This window comes from Passer domesticus, chromosome 5 (genome assembly GCF_036417665.1).
Source record: "Passer domesticus isolate bPasDom1 chromosome 5, bPasDom1.hap1, whole genome shotgun sequence".
NCBI lineage: Eukaryota > Metazoa > Chordata > Aves > Passeriformes > Passeridae > Passer > Passer domesticus.
Window position 1 is genome coordinate 31,819,060 of NC_087478.1, and position 16,467 is coordinate 31,835,526.

A 16,467-nucleotide genomic window follows, 5' to 3' on the forward strand; every position below is an offset into this window, starting at 1 on the left:
CTTAAAAAATATGCTGGATAAAATATTCCTCAGATTTACTTAGTGTCTGTATTAGCTATCTGTATTGTAAAGTTTGTCTAGGCTGGAGATTTTAGATGTGCTTTGATAGATCCCAGTAAGCTCTGGCTCCTGATAGAAGTGGTTTCACACAGAGTTACTCAGAATATTACTTTTAGAGATAAGTTGCAAGGCTGAGAATCTTCCTGAAACAGCAAGCAGCATGAGGTGATAGTTCATGTTGACACTTCTCTTTCCTCCAGCATGGGCTCCTGCTGCACACAAATCTGCTTTAGGCCTTTTTCCTTGTTTATTTTTGATAAAATATTTATTTGCATTCTGTGGGAGAGGTTTCAACAGCTGTGAAGTACAGCTGAGAAGCTATAGTGCTACTTCACAAGTTTAAAGCTACGTCTTTATAGCTCACAAACGTGCATCAAAACACATCATCTTCATATGCTTTCTTGTGGCTTGATATTTCTGAAAAAATCCCAGATTTTGCCCTATCCTTTTGTTTAACATTGCTGAGGGTGCGCTGGGAGTTTGATTCCATCACCCAGGTACTTGGCTGCCAGTATTTTTCTCCCCTCTTGTGGCTCTTTGTCTGGTTCTGTGCTACATTTTGGTTATGCAGTGGAAGACTGCTAGGGTTTGGGAATCCTAGGGATATAATCTTCCCTCTTACAGCCTTTTCTTGTCAGGAGTTACTGTGTATTTTACACAGGAAAGGACTGTGGTTGTGGGGGGGTGTTATATTTTCCTCATTTTAAATTCTTTTATTTTTTATATAACTTTTCTGTAGTGGTTTCTGCTGACAGGCTTGGAAGGGCATTGAACAGAGCTTATTTTGGCATTCCCTACCTTTCAGAAATTTGTTGTCAAGCATTGTACATTTGTGTGTCCTTGTATTCGTGGAGCTAATAATTCCAGAGCGTTCCCAGCATATTCCTGCTGTTATGAGTTAATATACTTCTCAGAAATGAATAAAAAGTTGAATGTGTATGAACTGGAGGTGATATTTAATATGTCAAATGACACTATAGCCTGGCTGATTTGATGTGAAAGGGCTGACTTGTACTGACAACACTTAAAGTAGCAACTACTGCTCTATGTGTGTGCACCTATGCCAGGCTGTCCCTGCCAAGGAGCTGGGAAGAAAAGTTCTCTTAAGGCCTGAAGGGGTCTTTTTTTGCAAAAAGCATGTGTTTATGTAATGGAGAGGAATGTGACCCAAAGATGGAGGATTGTTAGAAATGGGAAAATCCAGTGAAAATAGGTGCAGACATGCAGTAGGGTTGTATGGGTGTGGGGTACTGAGGAGGGGAGAAACTTTGGGGAATCTGAATTAGTTTATGGAGAAAAGACAATAAAGACAATTAAAAAAAGGGAAATGATGGAGAAAGGAAGGATTAGGAAACCAAGAAAGGTTGAGTTAGGGATAGGCATTAGTTTTCTTGAAGCTCTGAAGCTCAGGGACAAATTCCTTGAGCAGAGTGCAGAAACTGCATGTAGCAAGATGATTCTTGTGCCAGAAATAAGTAACAGGCAATGAGATTTTGCTGGTAACCTTCCTTGCTCTCTCAGTATGGTTGCAGCTTTTTTTTACATGCTTACTTGCTGTATTTTTTATTGAGCAATGTTGTAATTTTTTTATTTTAAAAAAATCAAATTAGGAAATCTTTAAAATGGATGGGAATGAGGAACAATTTGTATATGCTCTGGGATTTATTCCCTATGGTTCTTCCCCTCCCCTCCCACAAAACTGTCGCATAAATTGATTTGGAAAATACTTCTAATGGAGAACAAATAAAGGGACACAGATTCCATGGCTTTTACAAGAGGTTGTCATGTGTGGCTTTACCAAGCAGCTCCCCACCATGCTGAAGAGAGTGTGCTGTGTAGACTGGTGTTACCATGTGATGTAATTCTCATCTACAGTAATTTTCACACCTGTCTTAATTGTTTGCTGTGATTTAATTAACTTTTGTAGTTGGATGATCTCGTTTCAGTCTCATTTAATCAAGGGTCTCATTTGAAGGGTCTCATTTCATTCTCAGGAGGGACATGTACGTTGACTGTAGTGTGAGCTCCCTGGTCATGATGTTCATGTAACTATAGATAGATTTTTCCTTGCTCTGAGCTTTTATCTTGCTGTACTTGACCTTTTGAAGACCTGGAAATATCTGCTTGTGTCTTTCTTAGGAAGATTCTAAGACAGAGAGAAAAGTTGTTACTGGGATCTTTTAAGTCTTAGAAAACTGTGAAGTAATTAATATTTGGCTGCTGGGTTGGAAATGAATATGCGGTTATTTTGGAAGGCTGTTGGTTCTTTGCTGCAAGGTAGTGTTAGATAATGTGTCAGCATCTATTACTTTAACAAAAGGAGTTCTCAGTCATGATGTATTTTTGTATGTATTAGGGTTTTACAGTACTTACCTTTTTTTGCTTGAGAATGAAGTTCACGTTTTCCAATTTCAGCAAATGTGATACAATTTAATCTTAGGTTACTGCCATTGTTACATTGCTTTGAATTATTATGAAAAGATTTATCTATTAGGAGCCCCTACGGAGTGCCGTTGCGCCATGGGAAGGAATACTAATAAACAGTTACTTCCAGGAATAGCTATTAATCCTCCAATGTTTTTTCAAGACATATCTATTATGGTTTGAAGTCTTTATTTTTCTAGGTCTGACAAGCATGTCTTCTAGATCTGAAGCAGGGAAACGAAAGCACTAATCCCCAGGTCTCAGTGATGCAATTCTAAAACGCTAAAATTCTAAACAGTGCTGGAGTTTGTGTGATTTTTTTCCTTTGTTTCTAGTCACTCACCCCCCAACAAAGAAAAAAAAAGCCATGTAGAAAAAGGTTTTGTCTTTAAGTATGTAATTATCAGGTAGTAAGGCTTTAAAATTGCTTACTACCACTTCAGTATGCAAATGCTCAAAGGCATTTTACATTCCATAAATAGCAAATGCCACTACAGTTGGGTTTTCTGTCACACTTGTGGGTTTAGACCTCTAAAGAAATGGGTATTACTGGTGAGTTGATTAACATGGATTTTACATGCTTAAAACCTTGCAGGATTATAATCTGTTTGGGTTTTCTGTATGTGTGTATATATATGTGTGTGTGTATATATATATATTTCTATATTAAAACTGTTTGGCTTTGTATTCTGGAAAGATGAGAAGCTATGCATAACATAATTGTAAATATGGAACAATAGCATTGTATTGAATTGTACAGGGAAAATAAAAGAGGGCTTCATTCTTTGTGCCAGCCGACGGGAAGGAGGGGATGTGATCTGATGCTGTGTTCAGCACCTGAGTTGTGGACAGCGGCATTTGAAGGACCAAGGAATTGTACATTCAAACTGGGGGATGGAAAGAAAATTAAACATTTTACTGTTGATCATGTTCTGGCATACTCCAGTGCCATGTTGGGATCCACTTGAGATTCTGGTATTTTATGTAATATTGTATGAGCAATTACTAGGCCTGCTTCATAACAGTAAAACAGTTTGCTCATATGGCCAAAATAAAATCTAAGCTTAAATAACAGTACTACCAAATGTGTGTTATGGGCTGAGGAATTAGGAAAAAAAATATTTTGAACAGTAAAATAATTTTCACACACCAAACTTATAAATTAGTTTTGATTGACGTAATGTCAAGAAGCTGGCATAGATTAAAAGAAACTGTGCACGTGTATTTTTCTGTGGATGCATATGATAGTTTTCAGTGTACTAGTATAGTTTGTAGGCCAGTGAACTATATGAATATTAGTGAAATGAGTTGTGCCAAACTACATAATTAAAGAGCACATTACTGCATTTTAAAAACGTTTTGTCCATGTACTTCTTAACATGTTCCTTGAAATCCACTGTGAAGACAAAATTCACCAAAACAGGTTGAAATGTATTTATTAAAATAGGGAGATAAAATTTTGTGTTCTTGTTTCAACTGTGGGCTTTTCATGTTTGGGGTTTTTTGGCTTCTTTTTGTCTTCTGAGGTAAATGAAATAATGAGGTTTGTTTTTTTTTTTCTTTCTAGGGGTTGATACAAAATTGAAATTCACTCTTGAGCCATCTTTAGGTCAAAATGGTTTTCAGCAGGTAATTTGATTTATTTTTTTTCTTGAGTCTATGAAGGAGTAGGTTCTCTGCAATCAAGGTGCTTGCCCTAGTTCAGAAGTGCACTTGTCATCATAATATCAGCATATTATCTGCAATTGCATCAAGAGCTGTTTCATTTGTATTCAGAAAATGAAATAGGCTTTCATTGTTTACTCAGATATTTTCTAAATCCTTGTGTCCTAGAATATTATACTTTAGTCAAATTGTCAAGTAATTAATCTGTATCTTCCCTGTGAGTGGATTAAGCAGTTAAACTCTGACATGTGTGCATTAAAATGAAATGAATGTGGATGTCTGCAAGGTAGCAAATGTTGCTATGCTGTAGCTTTAAACTAATGATGGATATTTTACATTTTTGGATGCTTTTGCTTTTAGTGGCATGATGCCCTCAAAGCAGTGGCCAGACTGCCGACAGGCATCCCAAAGGAATGGAGGAGAAAGGTAGGTAGACCTCCATGCCTTGTGGGCCATATTGCCTGTAGTTTTCTCAGGAGAGGTGAATTACATCAATATTATCTGTTAGTGGGTTTTATAACAAATATTTGGACCTTTTAAGTTGTACTGGGGATTTTTCTTTGTTCACATGATTCAGTGGCAACCTCACAGGGCAGATGGAAAGGCTGAGGAGACAGGTAAAGATGGTGTTTTCAATAGTTGGGTTCTTTCTGCTTGAGGCTTAGGTAACTTATTCTGGTGCAGATGTTTTTGCCTCATACTGTCAGTCTCAAGAAATTGCACTGATGAAATTGCCCCCACAGCTGAAGATAAATGAATGGAGAACATATCTGCAGTGTAGGCTGTCACACTTACAAAGGTGAAGTTGATAGATGCTTAATGCTGACAGGAATGCTTATAGAAACAGTTGTTGGGGAAAAGGCAGATTACCAAAATTAGGGAAGTTCAGAGTCAGGAGTGATGTAGAATGGCAGAGTGCAGCACTAATGGGAAATTGCACTGAGTTAGTGTTGTAGAAAAGGGTCCATTGGGATTTTGCCAGACTTACTTTTTTGCATTCTTCAACATTTGAAGTCCCCTAGTATAAAAAGAGGCATGTCTATTAATTTTTTCTTAAAAACTGAGTCACACAATCTCAGCATAAAAACCACAGTTTTAATAAAAAATAATATTTTTGAATATTTATTAAATATATAGTTTCATGTATAATATATAATATATAACTATAGAAATTAGAAATTACAAATATAATTATTTAATTATAAATTATAATTTTATATATGATATAAAATATATATTATATATAGATAATATAGTTCTACATATTTCTGATGTATCAGCTTAATTTATTTTTCCTGTTATTGCTGTCTCTCCAAACTGAACTGTACCTCTTTACAAATCAGGGGAGAAGGAAGAGAAGACTTTGTGGCATTGTTTTCCTCACACCACAATGAATTTGTTTTTAATCTACAACTTCAATGAATCCTTATACCCATCTAACAGCCTTTTTTCTGTTCTGAAATATTCTTTTCCCACACTGCAGAAACTCTCAGACACCTTTCTGTGGTACATGAGTGGCAGAGGTCACAGAATCTCAGAAGGGCTGAGTTTGGACAGGAACTCTGGAGGTCATCTGGTACAACCCCTTTGCCCAAGCAGGGTCACCTACAGCTGGTTGCCAAGGACTGTGTCCTGGTGACTTCTGAATATCTCCAAGGATTGAGGTTCCACAATCTCTCTAGGAAACCTGTGTCAGTGCTCAGTCACCTTCACAGTGAAAATGTGTTTCTTGATGCTTGAGGAGAGCCTCCTGTGTTTCCATTTGTGCCATTATCTCCAGTCCAGTCACTGGCACAGATGACAGGAGCCTGACTTCATCCTCCTTGCACCCTCCTTTCAGGTGTTTATACACACTGGTAGGATTTCCCCAAGGCTGTTTTTTGTCCATTCTGAATGGTGCTGGCTCTCTCAGCCTTCCTGCATAGCAGAGATACTTTGCAACTGGGTGTTCCCAGCATATATTGGTGCTTGGAATTGTTTCTCCCCAGAGGCAGGATTTTGCTCTTCTCCTTGTTGAACTTCATGAGGTTCTTGTCAGATCATTTTCCCATCCTGTCAAAGTGTCCTTGGGCTTATCAGCCACTCCTCCAAGTTCTGTGTAATCAGCAGACTTGCGTGTGCTCTGCCACATCATCCAGCTCAGATCTGTCTTTCCTTTTCACTCTGCTCATCTCTGTGTTTGCTCACATGTGACCACATGATGCTAACCAAAGAAGTAGTGGTAAGAAAAGAGATGCTGTCTTTTTACTGCCATTCTATGGGTTCACAATGATTTTAAGGTAGATACCAAAGTAGAGGAAGTATTTTGTGGTGGCAGCATGCTGATTGCCTCCTTTATTGTCAACAAAAGGAGCAGGTTGACATCTGCATTACTGTTGTGGCATATGACATTTGGTTTCTGGGGCTGGCAGAGATGAAGAATCCAGTCAAAAAACATCAGTAGGATGTCAGCAGTGCTGAGGCTGTTGGGAGGCAGAATAGTGGCATTCCTCCACATGGGTGGCTTCACAAAAGTGTGGGAAGGGACATTTAAATGAAATGAAGAAAACATGAGATTCTGGGAGCTGTCTATAAATTCCTTCATTATGCAGCTATCTCAGTGTTTAAATCTGTGGGAAGTGTCTAAATTGCTTTTCTCACTTGAGTGAATTAATGGCTGTTATAAAATTTGAACAGTTTGCTTTCATGATTTCTTTTAGTTTCCTGAAAAAAAGGTCCTTTATTGTTACTTGTCATTGTATGATCTGTCATGTGCCTTTCATGGTTCAGGAAGTTTTCAAATCTTTGATAAAGGTCCTGCCTTTGTCTTGGATACACATGCATAAATCTGTTCTGGCAATTATTAGACTTTAAAAGTAGTGAAAATGTTTGTTTCAGAACTCCGTGTAGCATCAGCAGTTTAGGAAGCCCTCTTGTAAGAGTAAGTTGTTTTGATCCAAGTCATGCTTTCAGATGAATCCCAAATGGTGAATACTAGATGCTATTTGTTCTGCAAAGTCATCAGAAGAGACTTCTGATAAAGAGAAGCACCAACACTGCTAGATTTCTTTTGGGAGTTTCCAGGAGGCGTATCCATGGTTGAGTTTGAGTAAAGCCAGCAGCAGTGTTATCCTTTTATCAAACTCTTTGTTGGTTGTAAGTATAGAAGGTCTGAACTGACAGAGGGTCCTTGCCTTGTGTTTCCATTTTGGAGGGCTCCTGTGAATTCACTGACAGCTGACTTGCATCTTTGTAAGCTGTCCACAGATCTGGATGCTTAATGCTGACCATTTCCTTCCTTTCTGTTTTAGAGAACAATTAATTTTTGTATTAATTGTGCAAAAATTGTTGTGGCTAAAATCCTCTTCTGCATATTTCAAGTCTAACAAATCACATGTGGGTGAAGCTGATAAAGTTCATCTGATAACATATGTTGACACTTAATATTTTACCAGAGAAATAATTAATTTTGCCATATGTATTCCTAGGTTTGGTTGACCCTGGCTGATCAGTACTTACACAGTATAGCCATTGACTGGGACAAAACCATGCGTTTCACATTCAATGAAAGAAGTAATCCTGATGATGACTCTATGGGCATCCAGATAGTAAAGGTAGCCAGCTAATTTGTTATGTCTTTTCTAATTTTTAAATGAAAAGTTGGCATTTGAATTTGGATTTATTTTCATCTCTGCAACTGCTTTGGCAAAAAATGTATCTTAATTCCTTTTGGCCCACCAAGGTTTTTTTTTTGGCTGCTTTGTTCCTTTTGCACTAGTCTGGTTAGTGGTAGCTGGGAAAAAGATGCTATTTCTGGGGGTTTTCCTTTGATTTTTACTTTCTTTTGATTTTGAAAAAGTGCTACAGTTAATGAAGACAAATGAATGTAAGTGGGTTTTTTCCTTCTCTGTAAATAAACATAAATGTTTTCTGGGAATAAAAGCATATTTTAGAATACAGCAAATGAGCATTTTTCAGTTGTTTTACAGGAGTGAAACACATTTGCCTATTTGTATTTCTCAGCTGATTAATGTTTAATATTTAAAGCAGTCAGCCATTTTGTACACTTTGCCTTTCACTTATAAATCACTTAAATTTCAAGAACACAGTTTCTGGCTTGTATGTTTGGAAAAGTCAGTTATCTACTAGTTCTTTTATACTTTGATAAAAGCAGGTGCTCTTTTTTGTTGAACTAAGCAGCTGTAGTGCCTTGCATGTTTGAAACCCAGAGATCTGTTAACATCTTCTGTGGTAATGCCTTATGAATATCTTTTAGGGCACTTGTTTACTTAAGAGTTTGCTGAAACTATTTTGTTTAGGTAAGGTAAAGGTTTAGCAGATCTAAAAAGAAATGTTTTTATCAACTTTGGGAGTATGTACTGGGAGGGTGTAGGTGGAAGGAAAACTGGGAGAGACAGGAGAACTAATGGGGAATGGAAAATACACATATTTTCTCTGCTTGTCTTGTCATTTTTATTTTTATTTCCTTTTTCCTTTAAAGGACCTTCACCGAACTGGCTGCAGTTCTTACTGTGGCCAGGAGGCAGAGCAAGATCGAGTGGTATTAAAACGTGTTTTGCTGGCTTATGCCAGGTGGAATAAATCTGTTGGCTATTGTCAAGGATTTAACATACTAGCTGCACTTATTCTGGAAGTAATGGAGGGCAATGAAGGGGATGCCCTGAAAGTGAGTACATTTTTTTTTTCAGTGTTGAAGATTGCTTTTAGTAAGCGAACTTTAGAATAAACCAATGTGTGAATTTTGGAGACAGACTAAAAGAGGACAACTCAAAATAATTAGCTGATTTATATTGGTGAATTTTTTATTTTGTTATCTCATCTGAGCTAAAATGAGTAGTTTAAATGTTATCACTATTAAATTTTTTTACCAAAAAAAAAAAAAAATGGGACCACTGCTACTTACTATAGGATATCTTATCTCATAATCCCAAATCTGCTTGCAAACAAAATAGGTAGCTAAAATATTAAAATCTTGTTATCAGCTTCTCATGTGGCAGTTGATAAATTGACTACACGTCAAAGCAAATCCTAGAGAAACACCAAATATTCAAGATGAAACTAAGTCACTTTGAAGCTAATTTCTGGTCTAGGTTAGTCTTACATAGTTTTGTTTTCTTAGATGGGTTTTACTGTAAATAAAATAAAGCTTCATGAAATTTATAATATGTCAGAAAATGGAAATACAGTTTACTGCAGGACATGGTTTAAGATTTGGCAAGATCATGTGCAATTTCCTTAAATAAATTTGCTCATATGTGTGAGTTGGGGTCAAAATAATAAAAGATGACTGTGACTCTTCAGATACTGAGCTGTTTGTTTGCCTTAGACAATGATTTAAATATGGTAAATACTTAAATTCACTCAGACCTCCTAAAATATAAAGCTTGTGGCAGTGGAGTCCAGCTAGCTGGTATTTAATCCTTCATTCTAGACAACTGCCTGTAATAGGAAGAAAATACCATAATATACCAACTTTATATCATAAAATAAAATTACTTTTCAATAATTCTTGCTTAAGATTTTCTCAATATTTTAACTGTAAATTTATCACGTTATCCTATAGGAAATAGGATTGTCCAAGGTTTATGAAGTCCAAGTTGACTGTAAGAACTGTGTTCATCCTTTTCTTGTCTGTTATTGTGAGTTGTGTCAGGCTCCCTGTAAATTTATCACGTTATCCTATAGGAAATAGGATTGTCCAAGGTTTATGAAGTCCAAGTTGACTGTAAGAACTGTGTTCATCCTTTTCTTGTCTGTTATTGTGAGTTGTGTCAGGCTCCCTGTGTGGAGGAGACAATGAATGGAGCAAGACTGCCCCAGGGAGGTAAAGCACTGAAGGCTGCACCAAAACTGGTCTTATCTGCAAAAATAAGAATGGAAAATAAAGTGATTTTTTTTCCAAGCTTAGCATGTGGGCTTTGCAGAGTTGGAATTTTCCTAGAAGACAAAGGAAAGAGGGGAAGGGCAAGGAAAGGAGCAGGGTGGGTGGCAGGAAATAAGAATTTAGTATTAGCATGTGATGGTTTTGTTGTAGTCACTGTCACCTAAAGCAAGTAGTGGGTGAACAGCTACAAAGGCCTGTAAAGGTGCCCTCAGGATTGTAGCTATGGAGTCGCTGTGCTTGGGTTATTGTAGAATCTGGGAATTAAGGGAGCAAGGGCATTCTTAGGTCTTGCCTGTCAGGTCCCATTTCTGGGGAGGACATTATAAACAAAAGCTCTGTGTCTGGGAAGCATCTCCCAGGGGCTAGGAAACAGCAGGTATTACTGATGCCAAGGGGCTTTAACAGCACAGCACCCAGCATGGTAGATTCGGTGAAAGCCCAGCCAGTGATACTTGAGTGTTAACTAGTTAAGGTAAGCAGGAAGTTAAATCCCTGGAGTTGCCTCAAAGTTAGCCTACAGAAATTATGCTAAGCAAGAAAATCCCATCTTGCATGAGTAGAAACTATAAAAGTCTCATAGATACTGAAACTCAAAAACAAAAATTCTTGCATGTTATTGCGTGGAAATGCTACAGAATCAAATAATAAAAATAAGTATGTAGAGATGTGTTACAAAGAAAGTACCTATTGCAAACTGGTAAGTACATGAAGTGCTTTTTTAAAAATAATGTCTTCTCAAAGCAATTTACATGTTAGTGAAATAGAATGAACTTCAGTGTTGAAAAAGATTTCTGTTCTTCTCTGTGCTCTCATATATCAGAGATCAATGAAGTAATATGATTCACTGGGAAGGGAGATTTATAGCTTATGTCATAAGGAATTAATCAAAACACAAGGGGCATAATTGTAAGTTAATGTTGCTCTATTAAGTTACTTTTGGTTAAAATATATCTGAACAAAATTAAGCATATTTTTACAAGACTGTGAGGTAACCTGCTATTCAGCCAAGGCTGGGTAATGCATCTGGCAAAATATGAGGCTGTCATGTAGAAGCTGTTGATTTGCCTGTGTTGACTGCTGTTCCACATGCTTTAAAACATGGAACATAAGACTGCTATTGCTGGAGAAATCTTGCAAGGACAAGTATGTGCAATGCAATATGTGGTCACAGGCAGCTGGGAAAGAAAAGAAAGCAGTAATACTATGTGGGGTGGTGCTCTTGGTAGTCCTGTGTCTGAGAAGCTGTTTCTGTGAGCATCTTATGAAAAGAGAGGGATTGGAAGGAGGACTGTCTCCTGGATGTGAAGATGCAATGCTTCTCTCGAGAATTAAGGTCTTTATGAAACATGGTAAGAATGCTCATATGAGACAAATGTAGATGAGATGCAGATGGGATGACTGCAGGCTCCCTGGATGTGGTTAGTAGAGTGGCCATAGAGATTGTAAAAGATCCTGAAGTGAAAGGTCAGTGGCTTCTGTTAGGCTGATGGTAAACATCAGCTTCTGCATATTTTCTGTTGTGTTTGTTCATTCTCAAAAGTTTGACAGTATCCATTTAATCCCTTACCATCCATGTAGTTGAGCTACCTCACTTGAAACAGATGTCTGCTTAAAATGTCTCACACTGCTTAATTTAGCACCTTTTAAAGTGACAAGATGGAGTGCAGCATATGGTAACAAATCACAGTAAAATATATGGAGGATTTCTTTTTAAAGAACAGTAGCTTGCATTTTGGAGAAGGAAAATAGGGGATTTGCAAAATCAGTCTTCTAGATGTGGCATTAACCAGAGAAGGGATAGTGAGACTCTCCAGCAGTGGAGAATCTCATAAACAGTTCCAACATCAGAAGTGTCAAAAGTTGCTTTTCGGCTTTTGGTGTGGGTAATGTTGCCAGCTTGGGCATAGCGTACTGTGACATTGATTTCAGTCATTTCATGGTTCATAAATTCTGGACAGTTTCAAGCGGCCTTTTTATCTTGAATGTTTGTGGATACCTAGGGTACCTGAGGATGCTCGAAATGACAATATTTTCTCCCCATCTAAGTGGAGGTGCCATAAGCATGTGTTGCCACTGGCTCCAATTCATTCTTTAGTGAACAGAGAAATTTAATTTTTCTGTTATTCCTAGAAAATAACTGCTCTGTAAGTCCTACATGATAACCTTTTATTCTGCCCACAGATCATGATTTATCTAATTGATAAGGTGCTTCCTGATAGCTACTTTGTCAATAATCTCCGTGCTCTCTCTGTGGATATGGCTGTTTTCCGAGATCTTTTACGAATGAAGCTTCCTGAACTGTCCCAGCACTTAGACACCCTGCAAAGAGCTGCTAACAGAGAAAGTGGAGGTATGTTCAACAGAAAACACTATTCAACTCTGTCTTGCTGTTGTTTCATCTGAGCACTGATTTAAAAATACAGTATTTTAAGTGTTTGCATGAGTTAATTGCTTAGAATATGTATTTTAAATTGTTAAGATGAAATATGATGATTGATTATTGATAATCTGATCATAAATAGGTGTACTTCCAGGAAAAAACAAAGGGAAATAATTTGGTCCCACCGCTAGCTGCAAACAGAATTTTTTTGACAAGAATGTTGCTTGGTACATGTAGCTTGGTACAAGGGCGACCTTGGAAAGGTAGTTTCTTGCCTTAGCTCAGGATAGGTGTCCTACTGCTCTGTGTAGTTGCTGGCTCATATAGCTATTGTGGGAAGAGTTACAATGTGAGAGCCAGTGGGGGCTGGTTATATTTCTTCACCTGGATCCTTACCAATACACAGGTACAAAACTCAGAAGTACATCTTGGGTTGCTACCTGAAAACTGGCTTTGCACTGTGATTTTTTTTTTTCTGGCATAGCATTCTGTTCCAGACTTACAGCTCTTTTGTTTGGGAATGTTCTGGGAGCGTAAGAGTTTTTTTGTTAGTTGATTTGGTTTCTTTTTCAGTTGGGAAGATAAGTGCACCCTGCATTCCACTTTAGAAAAGATCTGCTGCTATGTTCCATGTGTCTCTGCCCAAACTGTGTAAAAAACAAACGAATGGTATCAAGAAAATATTTACTGTTTGAAAGTGTTTTCACAGGCTGGCCTTCAGTACCTAAGTTGATACTGGGATGCACAAAGTGTTCTCTGAGCATAATGAAAAAGTAAAACTTTAGTTTCATCCTGAAATACTACATTTTGTTTGAAACTTAACAAGTACACCAGGATATTAAAATAATAGATATGACTTTACAGAGACAGTCACCTTCACCTTATCACCATGTAGATAAAGACTTATGCCACCAGTTGGTGAAAAAATGTAGCATTTTGTGAGGAAGTTGGTGGGTTTGGGGTTTTTTTTTTGATAGAAGCTTTTATTTCATATGGCTTTGGGGAAGGAGAAACAGTCTTTTTGAAATAAGGGGGAAAAGTGTGGTGGTGTATTCCAGGGTTTGTATTTCAAAGCCAATGATGCTGCTTTTTTATAATGCAGGAGAATGGAAGGTGACTGTAAATTTTCAATTTTTCTTCTCAGCTTATCTTTGGACAGCTTTGCAGGCTAAGTAAGTTTTGAGCAGTAACAGAGGTCCTAGAATGTCTGGTGGATTTTATGATGCAGTTTATACTCCTTATAAAATGATAGTAAAATTGCAGTTACTTCAAGTAACCCATTTTTTGCTTGTTTATTTTTTTAACTTCAGGAGGCTATGAACCCCCACTTACAAATGTCTTCACAATGCAGTGGTTTCTGACACTCTTTGCCACCTGTCTGCCTAACCATACAGTTCTGAAGATCTGGGATTCAGTATTCTTTGAAGGCTCTGAAATTATACTGAGAGTAGCTTTGGCTATCTGGGCAAAGCTGGGAGAGTAAGTGGTCATTTTTATCTGATTTTTCTTTTGATGTTTAACTTTTGTTTTCCTTAAGGTGTTCTCAATTCTAAACAAGATACAATCTTTCAGGAGAATGATTGTTTTGAAAAAGCTGCAAAAAGGACCTTTATGGTTTCTTAAAAACTTGTGATTCTGACATCATGTCAGAATAGGCACGATAATTAATTGACCCTTTTTGCAGAAAATGTCTCCAGTTGTTGGAGTTGTCTGTGTATATTGTCTTTGTGCTGTGTTAAAAGGTTGGACTTTCCTGAACATAAACTTCTGAAGGAACTGGTAAATATTGTATGTAAAGACACACAAAGAGATTTGAGGTGACCAACTAATTTAGTTGGGTACCTGAAAGTGGAGATGTTAAATCCCTTAGTTTCACTTAAGGAGACTTAAGGATTTCAGCCCTTTGGCTTTGCCCAGTACAAGAGTTCAATGTTACTAAGGGAATGACCCTGTGGTATGTGAGTCTTTTCTGTTAAGGCCTGAAAATTAATTTTCCTGAAATTCTCAGCTTTTAAGCACATTCCAGCCAAATTTCTATTGTAGTCCTTTGTGGCCTTGGAAACTCACCACATGGCCAGAACTCAAGAGATGGTTAGCTCTTCAAACTCCTCTGTTGTCAAAGCAAATACTTGTTTTCCAAAGAGTTTACAGTGCTCCCAGAGAAATAAGTTTTGTCACTGGCTTCAGTGGGAGGTGTGAGCTCTGACAGGTCATGCAGATGTTAGTTCAGCTGGAAACATTTTTCAGTTGGTATCAGCAGCTGCATTGATTTTTTTTTTGTGATGCATATTAAAACTCGTCTTCCTTTTTTCTCTGAAATTGAACCACTGGGATTTATGTTCTGTTCTGCCCTTGGAGGTTTCATTTCCTTTTTCTTTCTGAATAAATTAGCTGCAGGCCAGTTGCATTGTAAGAGGATTTTTTTAGTACATTTAACTTTTAATCTGAAGAATAATAATTAGAATAATAATTTATTGAAAGCTTTTTTTTATATTCAGTTCATGAATGAAACTTGCATAAATCATTTGCATTGGGATTAAGCTATATGTAGTCACATAGTGTTTTAGATAAAAAGTTCTTCCAGTAGATCTCTGTACACTTAAAGGTTATAATTGTGAATGCTACAACTTATAACATGATAAAAAAGAAGTTACTACTTTGAAGATTTTACCATAAAATTTAAAGAAAAAATTAAACATGTTGTAAGAAATTGAAAGGAACAGAATCAAGAAATATGTAAGAATGTGTGTAAGAGAAATAAGCTGATCACAGTGCACATCTTGTAACTGTTGTTTGTGGGGAATGGGAGAAGGTCTGGTAAAAGACTGGGCACTGAGAAGATTGTGATATTTTTATTTCTCTTTGTCCACCATTAGAACTAGAACGGGGGATTCAAAGAGGTGGGGCCAGAAATAGTGTTTTAGTCTCATGATCTTCATACTTCTCAAGATTCATTCTCAAAATGAAAATAGGGTGAGAAGTGCATTTTTGAAATGTAGGTGGCTTGATCGTACTTCTGTTTTGAGGGAGGCTGAAGGAATGGGGAGGTTAAATATAGGTGCAGTAGAGAAAGCAGTATGTGAAGGTCATGAGAGACTGAAGGTGTCAGGGCAGGTAAGCCATAAGTTTGTGATAACTGGCTACATGCCCACTGTTTATACTACTTTTTAATTTTTTTTAGCTATGTAATCAGTACTTTACCCAAACTGTGTTAAGATTTCAGGAGTTTCATAGCTCAGTGGTTGTTATGTACAGATGCTGAAGATCAAGGGAAGTTGCTTCTTCTATTGCTTAAGAAAAAAGACAGTGTATTTTTTTTTCATCATTCCAGCATCCAGGGTTTTAGAGGAGAGGCTACAATATGTAGCCATCAAAGCACTTCCTTGGGATATAAGAAAAACAAATTTTTCTCTTGACAGGAGAGATGTTTAGCAGCTGACCCTAATGTGTGTAGAACACCAACTCACGAAAGCATATTACTCATATTTCTCTTCCTCTAGATGACACTCAGTGTGTTTAGAATGATTCTGTGCTTTTAGAAATGTAAAGAAAAGTGCAGAAAAAGTATCCAGTTGAACCCCCTTCCCAAAACAAGGCAAACAAAAGCATCCTACCAAAGCAAACAAATAACCAAAGCAACACAGTTCCCATCCCTAGTTTAGAAATAGTATTCACAAATATGATGAGTGAATTTTCCTTCATTGTGCTTTATGTTAATTATTTTTAACACAATGACATGTATGAATGTGCCTATACTTAATTTATTCTGCAGGAATGGTTTCTGGCCAGTGAATATCTTCCTGTCTGACAAAGTTCAGACAGTGAATTTGGCCATTTGGTGCATGGTGAAGAATGGGTGATGAGGTAGTCAAGAAATCTTTATGCTCCCTTTTTGAGCTGATAAGAGAACCCCCTGGTGCTAGTAGGAGGAAAAATGTATCGATTCTTGTGCTGTAGAAGTGAAAGGGGCAGAGGGAATAGCCTGTCTGGAGATACATTAATCTGTTATCATGAGGAGTCAGGACGGTAAGCTGTTGTCAGTGCATCTTCTTAC

General features: G+C 37.3%; 1 protein-coding gene across 6 annotated transcripts in view; it reads left to right on the top strand.

Moving 5' to 3' along the window:
- Positions 1-16,467, top strand: part of TBC1D30 (TBC1 domain family member 30) — a 53,110-nt gene that overhangs the window by 24,716 nt on the left and 11,927 nt on the right. For all 6 annotated transcript variants that reach the window (XM_064419387.1, XM_064419389.1, XM_064419388.1 and 3 more), the window contains 6 exons: positions 4,052-4,113; positions 4,510-4,575; positions 7,617-7,742; positions 8,630-8,815; positions 12,215-12,383; positions 13,724-13,892. In XM_064419387.1, coding sequence (XP_064275457.1) covers positions 4,052-4,113; positions 4,510-4,575; positions 7,617-7,742; positions 8,630-8,815; positions 12,215-12,383; positions 13,724-13,892 — 778 coding nt within the window. The remainder of the gene's footprint in view (positions 1-4,051; positions 4,114-4,509; positions 4,576-7,616; positions 7,743-8,629; positions 8,816-12,214; positions 12,384-13,723; positions 13,893-16,467) is intronic.